Source organism: Tachyglossus aculeatus, chromosome 16 (genome assembly GCF_015852505.1).
Source record: "Tachyglossus aculeatus isolate mTacAcu1 chromosome 16, mTacAcu1.pri, whole genome shotgun sequence".
Lineage (NCBI taxonomy): Eukaryota > Metazoa > Chordata > Mammalia > Monotremata > Tachyglossidae > Tachyglossus > Tachyglossus aculeatus.
The window spans coordinates 36,291,576-36,313,823 of NC_052081.1; the positions used below are offsets into that span (position 1 = coordinate 36,291,576).

A 22,248-nucleotide genomic window follows, 5' to 3' on the forward strand; every position below is an offset into this window, starting at 1 on the left:
ATGCCGGCCCTGCTCGCGGTCCTGCTGCTCCTGCTGCCTCTCCTGCTCGTCTTCTCCAGGCGGAAGCCGGCGGGCAGGAAGTACCCCCGGGGCCTCCCTTCCCTGCCCATCATCGGGAGCCTGCTGTCCTTCTACAACTCGGACACGCCGCACCTGACCTTTCGAGACCTCCAGAAGAAATACGGCAGCACCTTCTCCTTGTGGTTGGGCTCCCAGTACGCCGTGGTCATCAACCATCACTCCCTGGCCAAGGAGGTCCTCTTGAAGAAGGGCAAGGACTTCGCCGGGCGTCCTTCTCTGGTAAGCAGCAGGCACGGTGCCCTCCGTCCGGCGGAAACAGTAGTACTAATAACCGTGGCTTTGGTTAAGCGCTATGTGCCAAGCACTTTACTGAGTGCCGGGATCGATACGAGATCATCGGGTCGCGCCACGGGGCTCAGAGCCTAAGTAGGAGGGAGGACGGGCAATCGAATTCTCATTTTGCAGATGAGGGAACTGAGGCACGGAGAAGTGATGTGACTGGTCTAAGGTCGCACGGCAGGTAAGTGGCGGAGCTGGGATTATTATTTTGGCCTTTTAAGTGCTTACTGTGTGCCAGGTGTTGTTCTAAGTGTTTACACAGTCCTCATCCCACATGGAGCGCCCAGTCTTAATCCCCGTTTTACAGAGCGGGTAACTGAGGCATGAGAAGTTAAGTGCCTTGCCCAAGGTCATACAGCCGATTTGGGGCCGAGCGGAGATTAGAACCCAGGTCCCCTGGCTCTCAGACTCGTGGTCTTTCCAGTAGGCTATGGGGGGCCTGGAGGTGGTGGGGAGGGACACCTTGGGCTCCCTCCCAGGAGGGTTCTGGCCCCCCCCCAGACCTTGGCCCCCCAGCTCTTCTGGGGGACAGGACTCCCCAGAAAGGCAGCCCTCTCACCTGTCCAGACCACAGTCGGAAATATAATAATAATAATAACGATGGCATTTATTAAGCGCTTACTACGTGCAAAGCACTGTTCTAAGCGCTGGGGGGGGATACAAGGTGACCAGGATGCCCCACTTGGGGCTCACAGTCTTAATCCCCATTTTACGGATGAGGTAACAGGCACAGAGAAGTTAAGTGGCTTGCCCAAGGTCACACAGCTGACAAATGGCAGAGGCGGAATTCGAACCCATGACCTCTGACTCCCAAGCCCGGGCTCTTTCCACTGAGCCACGCTGCTTCCCCTAAATACGCCGGGCAGGCGGTGCTCAGAGGGGAGGAATAGGGGAGGGGGACGGGGGAAGGATGGAAGGGCGGAGAAGGAGAGGAGACAGGGAGAAGGCAGTCCATCTTTGCTTGGTTTAGCATTTTCCCAGATGCTCCCACTCTCATCATCATCATCATCAATCGTATTTATTGAGCGCTTACTGTGTGCAGAGCACTGTACTAAGCGCTTGGGAAGTACAAATTGGCAACGTATAGAGACAGTCCCTACCCAACAGTGGGCTCACAGTCTAAAAGGGGGAGACGGAGAGCAAAACCAAACATACTAACAAAATAAAATAAATAGAATAGATACGTACAAGTAAAATAAATAGAGTAATAAATATGTACAAACATATATACATATATACAGGTGCTGTGGGGAAGGGAAGGAGGTAAGATGGGGGGATGGAGAGGGGGGCGAGGGGGAGAGGAAGGAAGGGGCTCGGTCAAGTAATAAATATGTACAAACATATATACATATATACAGGTCCTGTGGGGAAGGGAAGGAGGTAAGATGGGGGGATGGAGAGGGGGGCGAGGGGGAGAGGAAGGAAGGGGCTCAGTGTGGGAAGGCCTCCTGGAGGAGGTGAGCTCTCAGTAGGACTTTCAAGGGAGGAAGAGAGCTAGCTTGGCGGATGGGCAGAGGGAGGGCATTCCAGGCCCGGGGGAGGACGTGGGCCGGGGGTCGATGGCGGGACAGGCGAGAACGAGGTACGGTGAGGCATACTCTCCCCTTCATCTGTAAGTCTCTACCAGTGCATCCTCCCATCGCCAACCCGTGCTCTTCCACGGAGGGGGCCCCAGTTGCTCCCCAGTGGTACCACCACCACCTCCTGCCAACGAAACAGGGGCCTGGACTCTTGAGCCCACTGTTGGGTAGGGACCGTCTCTACATGTTGCCAACTTGTACTTCCCAAACGCTGAGTCCAGTGCTCTGCACACAGTAAGCGCTCAATAAATGCGATTGATTGATTGATTGGTGGCCACGGACAGCCCTCTGTGCCCAGTATCAGACCAGAAGCCCGGCCACTGCCCGGACGCACTGTATGGCGGGGAAGGAGAGGGGAGTTACCCAGTGGGTTCCACCTCATGGCCTCTGGTGGGTTCGCCTGTGGCCTCCTTTGCCGCCCTCCTACCCCAGCTGGGATGCCTTGGCTGTTTGGGGCAGACCCCTCGCCCCTCCCACACAAAGACCCTCACTCTCCACCCAGTCGGGAGGTAGGGCGCGGCCTTGTGCCCAGGGCTGGGGGGGATCCGAGTGATGGGTCAGTGTGGCAGGAGGCAGCGGGTCTGGAGGGAAGCAGCGTGGCTCAGTGGAAAGAACCCGGGCTTTGGAGTCAGAGGTCATGGGTTCGAATCCCGGCTCCGCCACCTGTCTGCTGTGTGACCTTGGGCAAGTCACTTCACTTCTCTGAGCCTCAGTTACCTCATCTGTAAAATGGGGATTATGACTGTGAGCCCCACGTGGGACAACCCGATCACCTTGTATCCCCCCGGGGCTTAGAACAGTGCTTTGCACATAGTAAGCGCTTAACAAGCGCCATTATTATTATTTGGAGTCAGAGGTCATGGGTTCAAAACCCGGCTCCGCCGCCTGCCAGCTGTGTGACTTTGGGCAAGTCACTTCACTTCTCTGGACCTCAGTTACCTCATCTGTAAAATGGGGATTATGACTGTGAGCCCCACGTGGGACAACCCGATCACCTTGTATCCCCCCAGGGCTTAGAACAGTGCTTTGCACATAGTAAGCGCTTAACAAGTGTCATTATTATTATTTGGAGTCAGAGGTCATGGGTTCAAAACCCGACTCCGCCGCTTGCCAGCTGTGTGACTTTGGGCAAGTCACTTCACTTCTCTGGACCTCAGTTACCTCATCTGTAAAATGGGGATGAAGACTGGGAGCCCCCCGTGGGACAACCTGATCACCTTGTAACCTCCCCAGCGCTTAGAACAGTGCTTTGCACATAGTAAGCACTTAATAAATACCACCATCATCATCATCAAGTGGGGGAGGCAGGGGGAGGCAGGAAGAGCTGGAGGGGATTCATTCATTCATTCAGTCGTATTTATCGAGCGCCTACTGTGTGCAGAGCACTGTACTAAGCGCTTGGGAAGGACAAGTTGGCAACATCTAGAGACGGTCCCTACCCAACAGCGGGCTCACAGTCTAGAAGGGGGAGACAGGCAACGAAACAAAACCTATTGGGGAGAGGCCTGAAGAAAGACAGCATTTCTTAGCCCTAGCATCATTCACTCATTCATTCAATCGTATTTATTGAGCGCTTACTGTGTGCAGAGCACTGTACTAAGCGCTTGGGCAGTACAAGGTGGCAACATATAGAGACAGTCCCTACCCAACAGTGGGCTCAACTGTGAGCCCCGAGGGACAACCTGATCACCTTGTATCCCCCCCACGCTTAGAACAGTGCTTTGCACTTAGTAAGTGCTTAACAAATGCCGTCGTTATTATTATTATTATGTACTTACCTTTTCCCCCAGTGGGCAGCTCGGACACTCCCTGCCGCTCTCCCTCCCCAACCCACACTTGGTTAACCAGGACAACAGTTCATTTGCCCTACTGAGTGCTCACCTCCTCCAGGAGGCCTTCCCAGACTGAGCCCCTTCCTTCCTCTCCCCCTCGTCCCCCTCTCCATCCCCCCCATCTTACCTCCTTCCCTTCCCCACAGCACCTGTATAGATGTATATATGTTTGTACATATTTATTACTCTATTTATTTTACTTGTCCATATCTATTCTATTTATTTTATTTTGGTAGTACGTTTGGTTTTGTTCTCTGTCTCCCCCTTTTAGACTGTGAGCCCGCTGTTGGGTAGGGACTGTCTCTAGATGTTGCCAATTTGTACTTCCCAAGCGCTTAGTACAGTGCTCTGCACATAGTAAGCGCTCAATAAATACGATTGATGATGATGATGAACATCTAGAGACAGTCCCTACCCAACAGTGGGCTCACAGTCTTAAGACTGTGAGCCCCGAGGGACAACCTGATCACCTTGTATCCCCCCCACGCTTAGAACAGTGCTTTGCACTTAGTAAGCGCTTAACAAATGCCATCGTTATTATTATTATTATTATTATTATTATTATTATTATTATTATTATTATTATTATTATTATGTACTTACCTGTTCCCCCAGTGGGCAGCTTGGACGCTCCCTGCCGCTCTCCCTCCCCAACCCACACTTGGTTAACCAGGACAACAGTTCATTTGCCCCCCTTTCCTCCGCAGTTGCCCGGACGGCAAGGGTTTGGGCCCCAGTGGGAGGAAAGCGCTGATGGCGGTGTGCTGCTTTGATTGTACAAATCAAACACATAGGACACAGCCCCTGTCCCAGGGAGAACAACTGAATCCCCATTGTACAGGTGGGGTAACTGAGGCACAGAGAATGATAATAATTCTGGTACTTAGTACAGTGCTCTGCGCACAGTAAGCGCTCAATAAATATGATTGAATGAATGAATCCCCCCCGCCCTACCTCCTTCCCCTCCCCACAGCACCTGTATATATGTTTGTACCGATTGATTCCTCTATTTTGCTCGTACATATTTACTATTCTATTTATTTTGCTAGTACATTTGGTTTTGTTCTCTGTCTCCCCCTTTTAGACTGTGAGCCCACTGTTGGGTAGGGACTGTCTCTATGTGTTGCCAATTTGTACTTCCCAAGCGCTTAGTACAGTGCTCTGCACATAGTAAGCGCTCAATAAATACGATTGATTGATTGATTGATTGATTTTATTTTGTTAATATGTTTTGTTTTGTTGTCCGTCTCCCCCCTCTAGACTGTGAGCCCGCTGTTGGGTAGGGACCGTCTCTAGATGTTGCCAACTTGTACTTCCCAAGCGCTTAGTCCAGTGCTCTGCACATAGTAAGCGCTCAATAAATACGATTGAATGAATGAATGAATGGTTAGGAGCTCCCTGAGGAGAGAGGAAAGGGAAATGCCCCCGGCCCCTCCCCTCCCTCTCCACCCCAACTCCTCTGGCCTGAGTTTAGGTAGCTACATCATCTCTCGTACAACACCTCTCCCCAGGGCTTAGAACAGTGCTTCGCACATAGCAAGCACTTAACAAATGCCATTATCATCATCATCATCATCATCATCAATCGTATTTATTGAGCGCTTACTATGTGCAGAGCACCGTACTAAGCGCTTGGGAAGTACAAATTGGCAACATCTAGAGACCGTCCCTACCCAACAGCGGGCTCACAGTCTAAAAGGGGGAGACAGAGAACAAAACCAAACATACTAACAAAATAAAATAAATAGAATAGATATGTACAAATAAAATAAAGAAATAAATAGAGTGAAAAATTATTACTATTATTATCTCTCACATAGAGCAAATGGCGGAAGGGGGATTAGAACCCGGATCCTCTGACGCTCAGGCCCTCTTTCCCCGAAGCTAAGGGGCTCCTCCGCCTTGCGAGTCAGTGGGAGTGGGGGAGTGAAGCTCCCTCTGAAGAAGGCAGAGGAGCAGGTTCTGTGAGGCTGGAGGGTGACGCTGTCCCCCCCCACCGTGATCTGTGTTCGAGTTCCGGCTCCACCACCTGTCTGCTGTGTGACCTTGGGCAAGTCACTTAACTAACTCCCAGACTGAGCCCCTTCCCTCCTCTCCCCCTCGTCCCCCTCTCCATCCCCCCATCTTACCTCCTTCCCTTCCCCACAGCACCTGTATATATGTATATATGGTTGTACATATTTATTACTCTGTTTATTTATTTATTTATTTCTTTTACTTGTACATTTCTATCCTATTTATTTTATTTTGTTGGTATGTTTGGTTCTGTTCTCTGTCTCCCCCTTTTAGACTGTGAGCCCACTGTTGGGTAGGGACTGTCTCTATGTGTTGCCAATTTGTACTTCCCAAGCGCTTAGTACAGTGCTCTGCACATAGTAAGCGCTCAATAAATACGATTGACTGATTGATTGATTGATTCTCGGAGCCTCAGTTACCTCACCTGTAAAATGGGGATGATGAACGCGAGCCCCACGTGGGACAACCTGATCGCCTTGTACCCCCAGCGCTTAGAACAGTGCTTTGCACATAGTAAGCGCTTAACAAATGCCATTATTATTATTATTATTATTATTATTATTATTATTATTATCTGCAGGTGACCACCAACATCCTTTCCCTGGACGGCAAAGACATCGCCTTCAGCAACACCACCCACCTCTGGAAGCAGCAGCGCAAACTGGTGCTGTCGGCCTTCACCTTGTTCAAGGACGGATCCCTGCAGCTGGAGAAGATCAGTGAGTGGGCAGGGAGGGCAGGGGGTGGGGAGGGAATCAATCCATCGTATTTATTGAGCGCTTACTATGTGCAGAGCACTGTACTAAGCGCTTCATAATAGCGATGGCGTCTGTTAAGCGCTTACTATGTGCAAAGCACCGTTCTAAGCGCTGGAGGGGATACAAGGTGATCAAGTTGTCCCACGTGGGGCTCACAGTCCTAATCCCCATTTTTACAGATTAGGTGACTGAGGCTTACCTCAATTACCTCATCTGTAAAATGGGGATTAATGATGACGGTATTTGTTAAGCACTTACTATGTGCAAATCAATCAATCAGTCAATCAATCAATCGTATTTATTGAGCGCAAATCAGTGCAAAGCACTGATTAAGAATGTGAGCCCCTGTGGGACAACCTGATCACCTTGTTACCTCCCCAGCGCTTAGAACAGTGCTTTGCACATAGTAAGTGCTTAATAAATGCCAGTATTTATTTTCTCCCCCTTTTAGACTGTGAGCCCAATGTTGGGTAGGGACTGTCTCTATATGTTGCCAATTTGTACTTCCCAAGCGCTTAGTACAGTGCTCTGCACATAGTAAGCGCTCAATAAATATGATTGATTGATTGATTGAGGCTCAGAGAAGTTAAGTGACTTCCCCAGGGTCATACAGCAGACTTGTGGTGGAGCCGGATTCGAACCCATGACCTCGGACTCCAAAGCCCGTGCTCTTTCCACTGAGCCACGCTGCTTCTCAGGGAAGGAAGGAAGAGGGTGGGCACAGAGGGGAGCCTTCATAGGTCTAGAGCCTGAGAAAGGAGGGTGGGGTGGGGGGCTGTCAAAGCCCTCAGGGTCTTATATGTTGCCAGCTTGTACTTCCCATGCGCTTAGTAATAATAATAATAATAATAATAATAATAATAATAATAATAATAACAACGCTTGGGGGATACAAAGTGATCAGATTGTCCCATGTGGGGCTCACAGTCCTAATCCCCATTTTTACAGATTAGGTGACTGAGGCTCAGAGAAGTTCAGGGACTTCCCCAGGGTCACACAGCAGACTTGTGGTGGAGCCGGGATTCGAACCCATGACCTCGGACTCCAAAGCCCGTGCTCTTTCCACTGAGCCACGCTGCTTCTCAGGGAAGGAAGGAAGGGGGTGGGCCCAGAGGGGAGCCTTCATAGGTCTAGAGCCTGAGAAAGGAGGGTGGGGTGGGGGGGCTGTCAAAGCCCTCAGGGTCTTATATGTTGCCAGCTTGTACTTCCCATGTGCTTAGTAATAATAATAATAATAATAATGTTGGCATTTGTTAAGCGCTTACTATGTGCCAAGCACTGTTCTAAGCGCTTGGGGGATACAAAGTGATCAGGTTGTCCCACGTGGGGCTCACAGTCCTAATCCCCATTTTTACAGATTAGGTGACTGAGGCTCAGAGAAGTTCAGGGACTTCCCCAGGGTCACACAGCGGACTTGTGGTGGAGCCGGGATTCGAACCCATGACCTCGGACTCCAAAGCCCGTGCTCTTTCCACTGAGCCACGCACACAGTAAGCGCTCAATAAATACAATTGATTGATTCTCAACCTATGTAAACCCACGGTCAGGAGGGAGGGCCGGAATCCCGAGATGCCCCGTGAGACCGGAGCGGATTTGGCCACCACTGACGCTGCGGTTTGGGCCCAGTTCTGGGCTGCCGACCCCCCAAATGTGCCCTGGCCTTGGGTGGGGGGCTGGAGGCCCACCTGAGCCACTCCCGCTCCTTAGCGCACACACTCCGGCCCATCCAACCCTGTGCCAACATGGGCATATTTATGTCCATGTACATATTTATTACTCTATTTATTTATTTATTTTATTTGTCCATATCTATTCTATTTATTTTATTTTGTTAGTATGTTTGGTTTTGTTCTCTGCCTCCCCCTTTTAGACTGTGAGCCCACTGTTGGGTAGGGGCTGTCTCTAAACGTTGCCAATTGGTACTTCCCAAGCGCTTAGTACAGTGCTCTGCACATAGTAAGCGCTCAATAAATATGATTGATGATGATGAGGATGATGATGATCCAACCCTGTGCCAACATGGACATATTTATGTCCATGTACATATTTATTACTCTATTTATTTATTTTATTTGTCCATATCTATTCTATTTATTTTATTTTGTTGGGATGTTTGGTTTTGTTCTCTGCCTCCCCCTTTTAGACTGTGAGCCCACTGTTGGGTAGGGGCTGTCTCTAGATGTTGCCAATTTCTACTTCCCAAGCGCTTAGTACAGTGCTCTGCACATAGTAAGCGCTCAATAAATATGATTGATGATGATGATGATGATGATCCAACCCTGTGCCAACATGGACATATTTATGTCCATGTACATATTTATTACTCTATTTATTTATTTATTTATTTTATTTGTACATAGCTATTCTATTTTATTTTGTTAGTATGTTTGGTTTTGTTCTCTGTCTCCCCCTTCAAGACTGTGAGCCTGCTGTTGGGTAGGGACCGTCTCTAGATGTTGCCAATTTGTACTTCCCAAGCGCTTAGTACAGTGCTCTGCACATAGTAAGCGCTCAATAAATATGATTGATGATGATGATGATGATGATGATCCAACCCTGTGCCAACATGGACATATTTATGTCCATGTACCTATTTATTACTCTACTTATTTATTTTATTTGTCCATATCTATTCTATTTATTTTATTTTGTTAGTATGTTTGCTTTTGTTCTCTGTCTCCCCCTTTTAGACTGTGAGCCCACTGTTGGGTAGGGGCTGTCTCTAGATGTTGCCAATTTGTACTTCCCAAGCGCTTAGTACAGTGCTCTGCACATAGTAAGCACTCAATAAATACGATTGATGATGAGATGAAAGGAGGGAAAAAGATGACACTCACTAGAATGGGCTCACGGGCAATTTTCTGTTCCCAGTGCCTTTCCCTCCTCCTCCTCCCCCCCACCCGGGACCAGTCAGCCCACCATCCCCTCTAGCCCTACGTGGGAGATAATAATAAAAATAATAATAATAATAATAATAATGATGGCATTTAGTAAGCACTTACTATGTGCAAACAATAATAATAATAATAATAATAATGGCATTTATTAAGCGCTTACTATGTGCAAAGCACTGTTCTAAGCGCTGGGGGGGGGATACAAGGTGATCAGGTTGCCCCACGCGGGGCTCACAGTCTTAATCCCCATTTTACAGATGAGGTAACAGGCTCAGAGAAGCTAAGTGACTTGCCCAAGGTCACACAGCAGACATGTGGAAAGGGCATCGATCTGGGAGTCGATCAATCAATCAATCGTATTTGTTGAGCGCTCACTGTGTGCAGAGCACTGGACTAAGCCCTTGGGAAGTACAAGTTCCCAAGAAGCAGCGTGGCTCGGTGGAAAGAGCCCGGGCTTTGGAGTCAGAGGTCACGGGTTCAAATCCCGGCTCTACCAATTGTCAGCTGGGTGACTTTGGGCAAGTCACTTCACTTCTCTGGGCCTCAGTTGCCTCATCTGTAAAATGGGGATGAAGACTGTGAACCCCCTGTGGGACAACCTGATCACCTTGTAACCTCCCCAGCGCTTAGAACAGTGCTTTGCACATAGTAAGCGCTTAATAAATGCCATTATTATTATTATTATTACATGTGGCGGAGTCGGGATTGGAACCCATGACCTCCGACTCCAAAGCCCGGGCCCTTTCCAGTGAGCCATGCTGCTTCTCTATGCTTCGGCCCACCTCCCATCAGCTGACGTCCGCATGCCATTCTTTTTTTCCCAAAGAGCCTGAAGTGGGAGATGGGCAGACCCCCCAAAACTCCCTTGCTCCCCTGTTTTTCCATTAGTCTCCCACCATGAAGCTTCAGCCCCGGATCACCTCCACGGGACACTTCCTCCAGCCCCGCGCTCCTGCCAACAAGGCGCTTCCGTGGCTCAGTGGAAAGAGCCCGGGCTTTGGAGTCAGAGGTCATGGGTTCGAATCCCGGCTCCACCACATGTCTGCTGGGTGATCTTGGGCAAGTCACTTCACTTCTCTGGGCCTCAGTTCCCTCATCTGGAAAATGGGGATTAAGACTGGGAGCCCCATGTGGGACAACCTGATCACCCTGTATCCTCCCCAGCGCTTAGAACAGTGCTTTGCACATAGTAAGCGCTTAACAAATGCCAATAATAATAATAATAATAATAATAATTATTATTATTATTATTAAGAGGAGACCCCGAGCTCCAGGCTAACTTCGGTCACTTCAAATTCATCCTCCCCTGCTCAAACTCAACCCTCTCCTCCAATCAGTAATTTTACTTCTCCTCCATGCTGGATTTCTATGCCCGTTGCCTCCTCTAATTCTCCTGGACCTTGAACTCCCTTCTGAAACTTCCACTGCCCCCATCTCCTCCTCTCTCACTCCTGATGACCATACAATAATGATCATCATCAATCGTATTTATTGAGCGCTCACTATGTGCAGAGCACTGTACTAAGCGCTTGGGAAGTACAAATTGGCAACATCTAGAGACAGTCCCTACCCAACAGTGGGCTCACAGTCTAAAAGTGATGGCGTTTATTAAGCGCTTACTATGTGCCAAGCACTGTTCTAAGCGCTGGGGTAGATACAAGGTAATCGCGTTGTCGCACGTGGGGCTCACAGACTTAATCCCCATTTTCCGTATCATCATCATCAATCGTATTTATTGAGCGCTTACTGTGTGCAGAGCACTGTACTAAGCGCTTGGGAAGTACAAATTGGCAACATCTAGAGACAGTCCCTACCCAACAGTGGGCTCACAGTCTAAAAGGGGGGAGACAGAGAACAAAACCAAACATACTAACAAAATAAAATAAATAGAATAGATATGTACAAATAAAATAAATAAATAAATAAAATAAATAAATAAATAAGTAGAATAGATATGTACAAGTAAAATAAATAAATAGAGTAATAAATATGCACAAACATCTATACAGGTGCTGTGGGGAAGGGAAGGAGGTAAGATGGGGGGGATGGAGAGGGGGATGAGGGGGAGAGGAGTATGAGGTAACTGAGGCACAGAGAAGTGAAGTGACTTGCCCAAAGTCACTCCGCTGACAAGTGGCGGAGCCGGGATTTGAACCCATGACCTCTGACTCCAAAGCCCGGGCTCTGTCCACTGAGCCACGCCGCTTCTCTACCAACTGCTGTTTGACAATACCAAAACCGTCGCCTCCCCCAAATAATAGTAATAATTAGAATTATGGTATGCGTTACGCGCTTACAGTGTACAAAGCGCTGAAGTGGATACAACCTAACTGGGTTGGACACAGTCCCTGTCCCACATGGGGCTCGCAGTTTCTGTCACCATTTTACAGATGAGGTAACGGAAGCCCAGAGAAGTGAAGTGACTTACCCAAGGTCGCACAGCAGACTAGTGGAGGAGTCGGGATTAGAACCCATGACTCCCAGGCTGGTTGGTGCTCTATCTACTATTCCCGGCTCCTTCTCACCTCCCCCTCACCTCTCCAGCCTCCTCCCACACCACTCCCTCAGCCTTCTCGGCCATCTCTCAATATCCACCCCCATTCCTCTCTCCAGCAGGCTGTAAGGCACTCCATCATCATCATCAATCGTATTTATTGAGCGCTTACTTGTGCAGAGCACTGTACTAAGCGCTTGGGAAGTACAAGTTGGCAACATATAGAGACAGTCAGTCTAAAAGGGGGAGACAGAGAACAAAACCAAACATACTAACAAAATAAAATAGAATAGATATGTACAAGTAAAATAGAGTAATAAATATGTACAAACATATATACATATATACAGGTTCCTTGTCCTGTGCTGCCAGCTTGTGGACATTGTCTTGAAGACTCAGCAACCCAAGTTAGTTAAGAGCCTTCCGCTTTTTTTTTTTTTTTAAAAAAGATGGTATTTGTTAATAATAATGGTATTTGTTAAGCGCTTACTATGTACCATGCACTGTACTGAGCGCTGGTAAGCGCTTGCTGCCTGTCGAGTACTGTTTTAAGCGCCGCGGTAGGTGCAAATCAATCCGGTTGGACCCAATCCCTGTCCCAGAGGAGGCTCACCGTCAAAGAGGGAGGAAAAATAGGTATTCAATCCCCCATTTTACAGTTGTGGAAACAGGCCATGAAGAGTTAAGTGACTTGCCCAAGGTCACACAGCAGGCAAGTGCCAAGACAGATGTCCTGGAGGCAGGAGGACATGCCAGGCTGTAGAGAAGGAGAGGCGCCAGGGCTGAATCAGTCGCACACAGACGGTGCGAGACTGTAGAGAAGGAGGGACGCCAGGGCTGAATCACTCGCACACAGATGGTAGTTGAAGCCACGGGAGCCTAGAGAAGCAGTGTGGCTCAGTGGAAAGAGCCCGGGCTCTGGAGTCAGAGGTCGTGGGTTCAAATTCCGGCTCTGCCAATTGTCAGCTGTGTGACTTTGGGTCACTTCACTTTTCTGTGCCTCAGTTACCTCATCTATCATCATCATCAATCGTCTTTATTGAGCGCTTACTGTGTGCAGAGCACTGGACTAAGCTCTTGGGAAGTACAAATTGGCAACAAATAGAGACAGTCCCTACCCAACAGTGGGCTCACAGTCTAAAAGGGGGAGACAGAGAACAAAAGCAAATATACTAACAAAATAAAATAAATAGAATAGATATGTACAAGTAAAATAAATAGAGTAATAAATATGTACAAACATATATACATGTGCTGTGGGGAAGGGAAGGAGGTAAGATGGGGGGGTGGAGAGGGGGACGAGGGGGAGAGGAAGGAAGGGGCTCAGTCTGGGAAGGCCTCCTGGAGTAGGTGAGCTCTCAGTAGGGCCTTGATCTATAAAATCCCCATCTATAAAATGGGGATTAAGACTGTGAGCCTCTGATCACTTTGTAACCTCCCCAGCACTTAGAACAGTGCTTTGCATGTAGTAAGCACTTAATAAATGCCATTATTATTATTATATGCGTTCTTCAAGGGAGTGGGTGTAGATGGTGAATAGAAGGGGACCAGAACTGGGCCTTGAGGGACACCCCCGAACCCCCCAATGTCAGAGGGTGGGAGGCAGACAGTGAGTCTGTGAAAAGACTGAGAGAAGCAGCCAGAGAGATGGGAGAATAGATCGGAGGATGAGAGAGACTCGCTGCTTCTGCGCTAGGGATGAGAAGCAGCCTGGCTCAGTGGGGATTTAAGACTGTGAGCCCCACGTGGGACAACCTGATCACCTTAGATCCGCCTCAGCGCTTAGAACAGTGCTTTGCACGTAGTAAGCGCTTAACAAATGCCGTCGTTATTATTTATTCTATTTATTTTATTTTGTTAATATGCTTTGTTTTGTTCTCTGTCTCCCCCTTCTAGACTGTGAGCCCAGTGTTGGGTAGGGACCGTCTCTATATGTTGCCCACTTGTACTTCCCAAGCGCTCAATAAAGTCCAGTGCTCTGCACACAGTAAGCGCTCAATAAATACGATTGAATGAATGAATGAATGATTATGAGGACCGAAGGAACCGAAGGAACAGGCATCATCTCATCTTTTCCAACTGGATCTCCCTCTCTCTCGCTCTCTCTGCCCCAGTCAACCAGCAAGCCGCATCCCTGTGCAAATTACTGTCCGACAAACAAGGCACCCCCTCTGACCTCAGCCGGGAAATCTTCTTCGTGGTATCCAACGTGGTGTCCCACTTCTGCTTCAGCTCTGGCTTCGAGCTGGGGGACCCGCAGCTGGACGAGCTGCAGATGAACAGCAAGAACATCGTCAACACCGTGGCCAAGGACAGCCTCGTAGACATCTTCCCGTGGCTGAAGGTTTGTGGCAGAGCTGAGCATAAGAGGATTATGCAGAATCCCAGATGACTCACGTATATATATATATATATATAATTTGAGATTGGTCCTGGCTTCCAGAAGGGAGCTCTGGGGTTGAGCAGAGGGGCTGGGCATGGCAGGTTACAGCTCTGGTCAGCCACTCACCGGAGGTACACATGGTTCACCCCTGGGGTGATGGGCTGGTAATAGTAATTTATAACAATAATGATAAAGGTACTTGTTAAGCACTTACTACGTGTGCCAAGCACTATCCTATGTGCTGGGGTCGATACAAGTTGATCAGGTTGGACACAGTCCCTGTCCCACATGGGGCTCACACCCATTTTACAGATGAGGTACCGAGTACCCCCCTGGGACCGCTTTCCCGGGCCGGGAAGCCGGCGGGGTGGCTGAAAAAGGAAAGGAAGCTGAGGGGTTGGCCGTCACCCACCTCAAGAATCTTTCTCTTTCCCCAGGTGTTCCCCAACAAAGAGCTGGGGATGCTGAAAAAGAGCGTGAAGACCCGAAACAGCCTGCTGAGGAAACAATTCAAAGAGCACCAAGTAGGTTTCGAAGCTGGGAGGGGGAATGGCAGGTGAGCAGGGAGGCAGGCAGGAAATGGAAATATTGTCCCCGGAAGGGCATCTTCCAAACTGGCCCACTCTGCCCAGCCAGGGGCCATCCCCTCTCCAAACCGGAGTCCTCATCGAACTCCGGCCCACGGGTAATCCAGCAGAGAAAGCCAAAATGTCTCGGTCTCTGAGCAGATCTTCCCCCGAGGGCACTCTGAAGTTTGGCGGTTCCACTCAGCGGGTCTCCGAAGTCGGCCCCGGAGGAGGGTAATCTGAGACTGGTTAGGAATAATAATAATAATAATAATGGCATTTGTTAAGCGCTTACTACGTGCAGAGCACTGTTCTAAGCGTTGGGGGGATACAAGGTGATCAAGTTGTCCCACGTGGGGCTCCCAGTCTTAATCCCCATTTTACAGACGAGGGAACTGAGGCTCAGAGAAGTTAAGTGACTTGCCCAAGGTCACACAGCGGACATGTGGCGGAGTCGGGACTCGAACCCATGACCTCTGACTCCAAAGCTCGTGCTCTTTCCAATAAGCCACACTGGAAGTGTCCAGGGGCCTGCTTCCTCTTGGCTTCTTGGGGTGCCAGCTGTGGTGCCCGTGCCAGTTTCTCTGCTCTGACCCGACCTTCGCTGCCATCCAATGATGATGATGGTGTTGGGGTGCCAAGCGCTGTACTAAACGCTGGGGTCAATACAGGATAATGGGGTTGGACACAGTCCCCGTCCCACATGGGGCCAAGTGGAAAGGAGAACAGGTATTGAATCCTCAATTTCCAGATGAGGAAACTGCAGCCCAGAGGAGTTAAGTGACTTGCCCAAGGTTACACGGCAGGCAATTGGTGGAACCGGGATTAGAATCCAGGTCCTCTGATTCCTGGGCCTGGGCTCTTTCCACTAGGCCAGAAGGGCAACAATCAATCAATCAATCGTATTTATTAAGCGCTTACTATGTGCAGAGCATTGTACTAAGCGCTTGGGAAGTACAAGTTGGCAACATATAGAGACGGTCCCTATAGAGTCCCATATGTAGTCCCATATAGAGACGGCAACAGGTACTGAATCACCATTTAACAATCATTCGTTCATTCAGCCGTATTTATTGAGCACTTACTGTATTCAGAGCACTCTACTAAGCGCTTGGGAAGTCCAAGTTGGCAACATATAGGGACGGTCCCTACCCACCAACGGGCTCACAGTCTAGAAGGGGGAGACAGATAACGAGACAACTAAGGCATAGAGAAGTTACGTGACTTGTCCAAGGTCACACAGCAGGTAAGTGGTGAAGGTAGGATTAGCACCCAGGCCCTCTGACCCCCGGGCCCATGCTCTATCCACTAGGCCGCACTTCATTTCTGGTTGTTCGAGGATTTGGGGGCCCGGGCCAAGCTGTCAGGGGGTGGAAGGGCAGGAAAATTAAGGCCCTTGGGAGGAGTACTTCTACACTTCCCCTGGTCTTCTTCATTGGTCCTGCCTCCCTGGATCCATTCAATCGATAATATTTATTGAGCACCTGCTCAAGACAGAATAGAAGACCAAGTACTTGGGGAGAGTTCAACAGAATTAGCAGATATAATCCCTGCCCTCAAGGAGCTTTCGGTCAGTCAGTGGTGTTTATTGAGCACTTACTATGTGCAGAGCATGTACTAAGTATTCATTCAGCACTCAAAAAATACGATTGAATTAATTCTCATTCAATCATATTTATTGAGCGCTCCCTGTGTGCAGAGCACTGGACTAAGCGCTTGGAAAGTACAAATTGGCAACATATAGAGACGGTCCCTACCCAACAATAGGCCCACAGTCTAGAAGTACTCGGGAGAGTATAATGCAACAGAATTAGCAGACACGTTCCCTGCCCATAATGAGCTTAGAGGGGAAGATAGGCATTAATATGAATAAATGATTTATAATATATGATTTGATATATACATAAGTGCTGTGGGGTTGGGATGAAGGGCAAATGTCCAAAGGTCACAGATTCAAGTGCATAGATGACACAGAAGGGAGAGCGAAGTGGAGAAAGAGGGCTTAATCGGGAAAGCCTTAATAATGCTTTGAAGATGAAGAGAATGGCGGACTGCATTTATGGAGGGGAAGGGAGTTCCAGGCTAGATGGAGGACTTGGGAAAGAGGTTCGCGTCGAGATTAGACGAGATTGGGGCCCGGCGATTAAGTTGGCGCTAGAGGAGTGTGCAGGCTGGGATCTGGAAGATTAGTGAGGTGAGGTACGATGGGGCATGTTGACCGAGTGCTTTGAGTGCATGGTAAGGAGTTTCTGTTTGATACGGAAGCTGTTCAGGATTGGAGAGACATGGACTGGACGCTTCCGGTGATAGATGTAATCCAGTGGGGGAGGCAGACACGAAAACAATTTACAAGCAGTGGGAAGCAAGACAGTACAGATATGTACCTTAATGCCGGACAGGGGTGAGAGTACCCAAGGGCTTAGGGTTAAAAGCTGAACGGGAAGGGAAACGGAGGGTTCAAAGAGCCACAGATGTGCTGAAGTGGCAGGAGTGGGGGAGAGAGGGCGGGGAGAGGGGAGATTAATCAGGGAAGGCCTCCTGGAGGGGGGATGATTTCACAGGGAGTTGGGGAGCAGAATGGTGGGATCGGGAGGTGTCCTCTTCCCAGGGGCAGGAAAGAAGCTTTGCTGAGCGGCATGGCTTCCCTTCCTCCCCAGGAGAAATTCAGCAGCGAGTCCATCATTGACCTGCTGGACGTGTTGCTGAGGGCCAAGATGAACACAGACAACAACAACAGCCAAATGCCTCAGGAGCCCGGCATGACGGATGACCACGTGATCATGACGATTGGGGACATTTTTGGGGCTGGTGTGGAGACCACCACCTCTGTGCTCAAGTGGTTCATCGCATACCTGCTGCACTACCCCCAGGTGGGAGGCCTCCACTCCCCCCCGCCCCCCAGCTCTTAGTGAAGGGGTCTTCCAAAGGTCCCCCAGAGACCTACCATTTCTCTCCCACCGCCCCTGCCCCCAGCTGAAGGGGTCTTCCAAAGGTCCCCCAGAGACCTACCGTTTCTCTCCCACCGCCCCTGCCCCCAGCCCCCTGAGGACTAGGGGAACTCTGGGATCCCAAGCCTGATGCCATCAGTGGCGCGGCTTTGAAATAAGAGATGAGCTATGGCGAGAGAGCCGGACCCAGCAGAAATTTAGGCAAAGACCGAGGGCTTTCTCCAGCGTGGGATGGCAAGAGAGGCAGCCACCAGGTTCTTCCTCCAGATCCATCCACTAGTGACATCCCCCGGGACGTCCTGCCTGTTTATCTCCCCCTCTGACCTGGATGGAAGTCCCCCGGTTGCCGCCTCCCTCCGCGGGAAACCCTTTCGGGGGTCCCCAGGAGTTAATCCGGAGCCCCGGTCTCTGCCTTTCTGCCTCGGGAAGCAACTAGAGGTGAGCATCTTTGCTGGGTCCTTCAGATCCAGGGGCAGCACGGAATTGCCCCGAGCCGCCTCCCTTTCCGATGGGCCATCTGGAAATCAAGCATCCTGAGATGGGGCAGAATTTGCTGCCTACACAGGGGCCCAGCACTAACCAAATTAGGGCCAGTCCCTCCCTTCTGTACCAACATTCCTGCATTGCCCCCGACCCATCTCCACAGCAGCCACCTCTTGGCCACCCTGACCCTTCGTAGACTCCCCGGCTCCTCTCTGTCACCTCCGACGATTGTCTTTTCCCGTCTCTGCCGAAGCCCCGGGGCTATCCATTTTCCCCCTCGATATCTGGCTGCTACCCACCCGCCGCGGAAAGGAGACCGGCTGATCCGCTCTCCCCAAGCCCCTGGCTGGGGCTCCCGCCCACCCTCGTGGGGAGCTGACCCTCTGCCCGGGGCTGCAACCCCCATCTTCCCCCAGGTGAAGAAGAAGATCCAGGAGGAGATTGACAGGAAGATCGGTTTCAGCCGCACGCCTGTGCTCAGTGACAGGAACCAGCTGATCTACCTCGAGGCCTCCATCCGCGAAATCCTCCGCATCCGCCCCGTGGCCCCACTCCTCATCCCCCACCTAGCAACCAGAGACTCCAGGTACTTCGGATGGGTCACTGACCCTATGAAGCCTCTGGGTACCGACGGCAGGGCCTGCACCCGGTACAGGGCTCTGCACGCCGTAAGCACTCAATAAATACCATTGATTGATTGACGGAGGGCTGAAGACTCTACCTGGGGTTTACCATCTAATTGGAAAACTACCCCAGATACACAGAAAATGTCTGCCACTTACATAATTAAATGGGGAGGGGCCTTTACACTCAGATTTTCATGATTTCATCTGCATTCGTTGTTGTGGGGATCGAATGGCAAGGAAGAAGAGAGGTTAGATTCTAAGGGAGGGGGGAACTGGAAGTGGGCAGGAGAAGATGAAGGAGAGAGGAGGATGGTGGTTAAGGAAGAGAACTGGCAGGAGTGAGGCAGAAGGAGAGGAAGAGGAAGGAGGCCAAGGCCCAGCAGAGAAGTGTTTGCTATAACCAGCTGCTCCTTGGTGACCCAAGGCCTAGCTGTGAACAGGCCATTTTAAAGGTTAAACTGCAAAGGGGGGAGTTCAGGACGCCCAGATTTTCCCAGACCCAAGCCTCCTCATCCCTCACCAAGCGGAGGGCCTCCCAGCCCTTTCCTCTGGGGTTGGATTGATCAATCGAGCAATCAATCAGTGGTATTTATTGACCTCATGCTGTGTGCAGAGCACTGTAGTAAGTGTATGGGAGAGTAGAATAGAGTTGACAGACACTGATCCCTGACCAGCGGGTCGTGCTATACAGGAGTGATACCAAGCAGAGCCAAGGTAGGCAGGGAATGTGTCTACCAACTGTGCTGCATTGTACCTAAACTCAACTATAATGTTTCCCCTTATTTTGCTAGTTTTTCCTGCATGTGAAGCAGGGGTAGGACTGGCACTCCTCCCACACGCTTAGTACAGTGCTCTGCACATGGTAAGCGCTCACATACCGCTGTTGATTGATTCATTCATTCTAAGCGCTTGGGAGAGTACAGTGGAACAATGTGTCTGTCTGTTGTTACATTGGACCATCCCAAGTACTTAGTACAGTGCTTTGCACACAGTAAGTGCTAAATAAATACGAGTGAATGAATGAATGTGTACACTGTACTTGGTAAGTGCTCAACAAGTACCACTTAACTGACTGAGTCAGTCAGACCTTAAGGGGAGGAGGTGAGGGTGGAGGGACTGCTCCAAGGCTCTCCCAGGGAGAGAGGGAAAAGGGGAGAGAGGGAAAGGGGTGGGGGGAGAGAGAGAGACAGACAAAAGGGTCCTGGAATAGGGGTGATTTATCTGCCACGGGCAGACCTGACTGTCCCCCCCCGTCTTCCCTGGGTGCAGCATCGGCGAGTACACCATCCACAAAGGCACCAGGATCATCATCAACCTCTGGTCCCTGCATCACGACGAGGTGGAGTGGCCCAACCCGGACCGGTTTGAACCAGGTGCCCCACCCGGGGGGTCGGACAGGAGGGGTGTGGGGGGTCCCAGCCACGGGCAGCCCCCGGCCCAGCTCACGGGGCGGATCTTCTGCCCCGCAGATCGCTTCCTGGACGAGAAGGGCGAACAGCTCATCTCGCCGTCCTCCAGCTACCTGCCCTTCGGGACCGGGCCCCGCGTCTGCCTCGGGGAGTCACTGGCCCGCATGGAGCTCTTCCTCTTCCTGGCCTGGATCCTGCAGAGATTCGACTTCGAGGTCCCAGAGGACGGGGAGAAGCCCAATCTGGAGGGGAAGACGGGGGTGGTGTACCAGGTGCGGCCATTCCAGGTGCTGGTCAGGTTGCGGAAGGGCTGGAAGGACACCGAGGTCAGCGAGTAGAGCTCGGCCAGCCGGGCCCGATTCCACCTGCTCGGAGTGGCGGAACACCAGGAGAGACACTGACAGGGAGAGATGAAGAATCTGTGGGTGCGTGCGTGTGTATGTATCTCCCTTGTGTGTGCATGCGTGTGAGAGGGAGACAGCGCGGCGCAGATCAAACCTTCACGGCAGGATCGGCCCTAAGAAGCCGCATCCTTCGTCTTCCAAGCGATTCGAATTTGGTCTGGTGAAACATTCTCCTCTTGCCCCCTGAATGGACTCTCTAGAGTTATCATTCCACAAAACCTCCCATTTCTGCCGCTTTTCATTCTGGGCTGGGCTCCTATTGTTCTCATCCACCAGTGGTATTTACTGAGGCGCTTAACTGTGTGCAGAGCACTGTACTAAGTGCTTGGGAGAGTACAATTCCCAAAACGACCCGTGAGCTGCTACGCAAGCTTCCTCAACCCTCTGTCCTACAAAACATGTCTGTCACCTTGGCCTCAACGTTAAGGCCACCGGGCGGGAGAAATTCGTGTCAGATCCCCCTCCCTGCGCCGCCCCCAGCCCTCCCCTCCACCTCGCAACCCCAGAACTCTGAAATCGATAGGATGGGACAGCGAAATGGGCCACTTTGCTCATGAATGACAATCTAAATAAACTGCAAAGAATAAAGACTGAATGAATACAACCAGCCTGCTACGAAATGGGTGATGAATTCAGTTTGGTGGGAAAAAGAAATCCCCATTTAGAGTAATCCGCGAAGTTCCCCCCATCAACACTCACAAAAACACTAATATTTCTCTGGGAATGAAGGTTAGTTCTGTCTAAGGCTCCAAGGACAGCAAAATAACACAGGAGAAAAAACACCAAGAAAGTATTTGAGTAAAGTTCACTGGCATCTTTTCCATCCCTTAAAAATAAGTTCCAAATCAGTGGCAAATAAGGAGCGCAGACAGAACACAGGAAAAATAAGAATTCTGAGCAAGGTGGCTATATTCCCTCACTCACAGGGTATGCTGTATTCTTAATTCTCTCTTCGCTTTTCCTCTTTGGCCGTTCTAGTGTAAGTTTGTTTCCATCTTTTCTATTCCTTCCTCGCTGATGACATTTTCCCTTTTCTGCTTTTCTCCCCCATACGTCTAGCCTGTTCATTCCATCTGATCCTTAAACGATAGTCTCAGTCTGCCTCTGTTCTTCACACTCTAGACTGTAAGCTCATTATGGGCAGGGAATGAGTCTCCCAAATCTTGTGCTGTACTCTCCATGCTTAGTACAGTGCTCTACACAGAGTAAGCACTCAATAAATAGCATTGATAACGATACTCTCCAGAACGGATTCTTATACTTGCTTTTGCCCGTTCTACAGTGGGTCCCTAAATAATTTTTCCATCTGCTATTTTCCAATAACAATAACTGTGGTATTTGTTAAGCACTTAATACGTGCCATGGATTGTGCTAAGCACTGGGGTAAACACCAGATAATCAGTCTAAAAGGGAGGGAAAACAAATATTAAATCCCCATTTTGGAGATGAGGCACTGAGACAGAAAATCACCTAACTTCCCTGCGCCTGCCCATTC

At 50.0% G+C, this 22,248-nt stretch overlaps 1 protein-coding gene across 1 annotated transcript; it reads left to right on the plus strand.

Annotated features, from left to right (window-relative positions):
* On the plus strand, nt 1-21,357 carry LOC119938334 (steroid 17-alpha-hydroxylase/17,20 lyase). The gene is made up of 8 exons (XM_038758128.1): nt 1-300; nt 6,369-6,507; nt 14,049-14,278; nt 14,755-14,841; nt 17,541-17,753; nt 18,731-18,900; nt 20,210-20,313; nt 20,410-21,357. The coding sequence occupies exons 1-8, from the start codon at nt 1-3 to the stop codon at nt 20,685-20,687; spliced, it is 1,521 nt and encodes a 506-aa protein (XP_038614056.1). The 3' UTR covers nt 20,688-21,357.
* Nucleotides 21,358-22,248: the final 891 nt, after the last annotated feature.

What these genes read in the sequence shown, in the direction of transcription:
- LOC119938334 (XM_038758128.1), top strand. Translation starts at nt 1, where the DNA reads ATGCCGGCCCTGCTCGCGGTCCTGCTGCTCCTGCTGCCTCTCCTGCTC. An exon ending in TCGCCGGGCGTCCTTCTCTG is followed by an intron (nt 301 to 6,368) that starts GTAAGCAGCAGG and finishes TATTATCTGCAG; the next exon opens with GTGACCACCAACATCCTTTC. An exon ending in CCCGGACCGGTTTGAACCAG is followed by an intron (nt 20,314 to 20,409) that starts GTGCCCCACCCG and finishes TCTGCCCCGCAG; the next exon opens with ATCGCTTCCTGGACGAGAAG.